Source organism: Pyrgilauda ruficollis, unplaced genomic scaffold (assembly GCF_017590135.1).
Source record: "Pyrgilauda ruficollis isolate IOZ18807 unplaced genomic scaffold, ASM1759013v1 scaffold1130, whole genome shotgun sequence".
Lineage (NCBI taxonomy): Eukaryota > Metazoa > Chordata > Aves > Passeriformes > Passeridae > Pyrgilauda > Pyrgilauda ruficollis.
Window position 1 is genome coordinate 1,841 of NW_024509545.1, and position 931 is coordinate 2,771.

General features: G+C 75.9%; 1 protein-coding gene across 1 annotated transcript in view; it reads left to right on the forward strand.

Annotated features, from left to right (window-relative positions):
* Positions 1-6: 6 nt before the first annotated feature.
* The window catches only part of LOC121360145 (integrator complex subunit 5-like), a 2,571-nt gene continuing 1,646 nt past the window's right edge, over positions 7-931 (forward strand). The window contains exons 1-2 of the mRNA XM_041479678.1: positions 7-600; positions 773-927. Of these exons, the coding sequence (XP_041335612.1) occupies positions 127-600; positions 773-927 (629 nt within the window). The 5' untranslated portion in view covers positions 7-126. The remainder of the gene's footprint in view (positions 601-772; positions 928-931) is intronic.

Genomic DNA, 931 nt, shown 5'->3' on the forward strand with positions numbered 1-931 from the left:
GGCGGCGGCGGCGAGGCGGGCGGCGCGGCGGGCGACAAGCGCGTGCCCAAGATCGCCTCGGTGGTGGGCATCCTGGGCCACCTGGCGTCGCGGCACGCCGGCAGCATCAAGCAGGAGCTGCTGAGGATGTTCCACGAGAGCCTGGGCTCGCCCCGCGAGCACCACAAGGCCACGGTGCCCTTCCTGCTGCAGCTGGCGCTGATGTCGCCCGCGCTGCTGGCCGCCGTCTCGCCCGAGCTGGTGGACTCGCTGAAGCCGCCGGTGCTCAACCAGCTGCACCAGCACTTCTCGGCCGTGCCCAGGGACGAGCTGGAGGGCGTGGTGGGCGTGGTGGTGCACCTGCTGTGCCACACCTCGGCCGGCGCGCTGCGGACGCTGCGCTTCCTGCTGGCCACGGCCGCGCCCGCCTCGGTGATCACGGCGCCGGGCCCGGCGCTGCACGAGGGCGTGCGCGAGGCCTGCGAGCGCCTGCTGCAGCTGCTGCTGCTGCACCTGCAGAAGCTGGTGCACGGCCGCGGCTCCGCCAGCCTGGCCGAGTGCCCGGCGCGCCCGGTGCCGTTCCTGGAGGCGCTGCGGCCGCACGTGCGCGAGCTGTGCCAGGACACGCTGCGGCTGGAGCGGCGCCGCTGCCTGTGGCAGCACCAGCTGCTGGCGCTGCTGGCGGTGCACTCGGCGCCGCACGGCGCGGCCGAGGCGCTCTTCTTCCTGCTGGCGCTGGCCCGCACGCCCGAGGAGCTGGCGCTGGCGCCGCAGCTGCACGCCGGTGTGCCAGGACACGCTGCGGCTGGAGCGGCGCCGCTGCCTGTGGCAGCACCAGCTGCTGGCGCTGCTGGCGGTGCACTCGGCGCCGCACGGCGCGGCCGAGGCGCTCTTCTTCCTGCTGGCGCTGGCCCGCACGCCCGAGGAGCTGGCGCTGGCGCCGCAGCTGCAC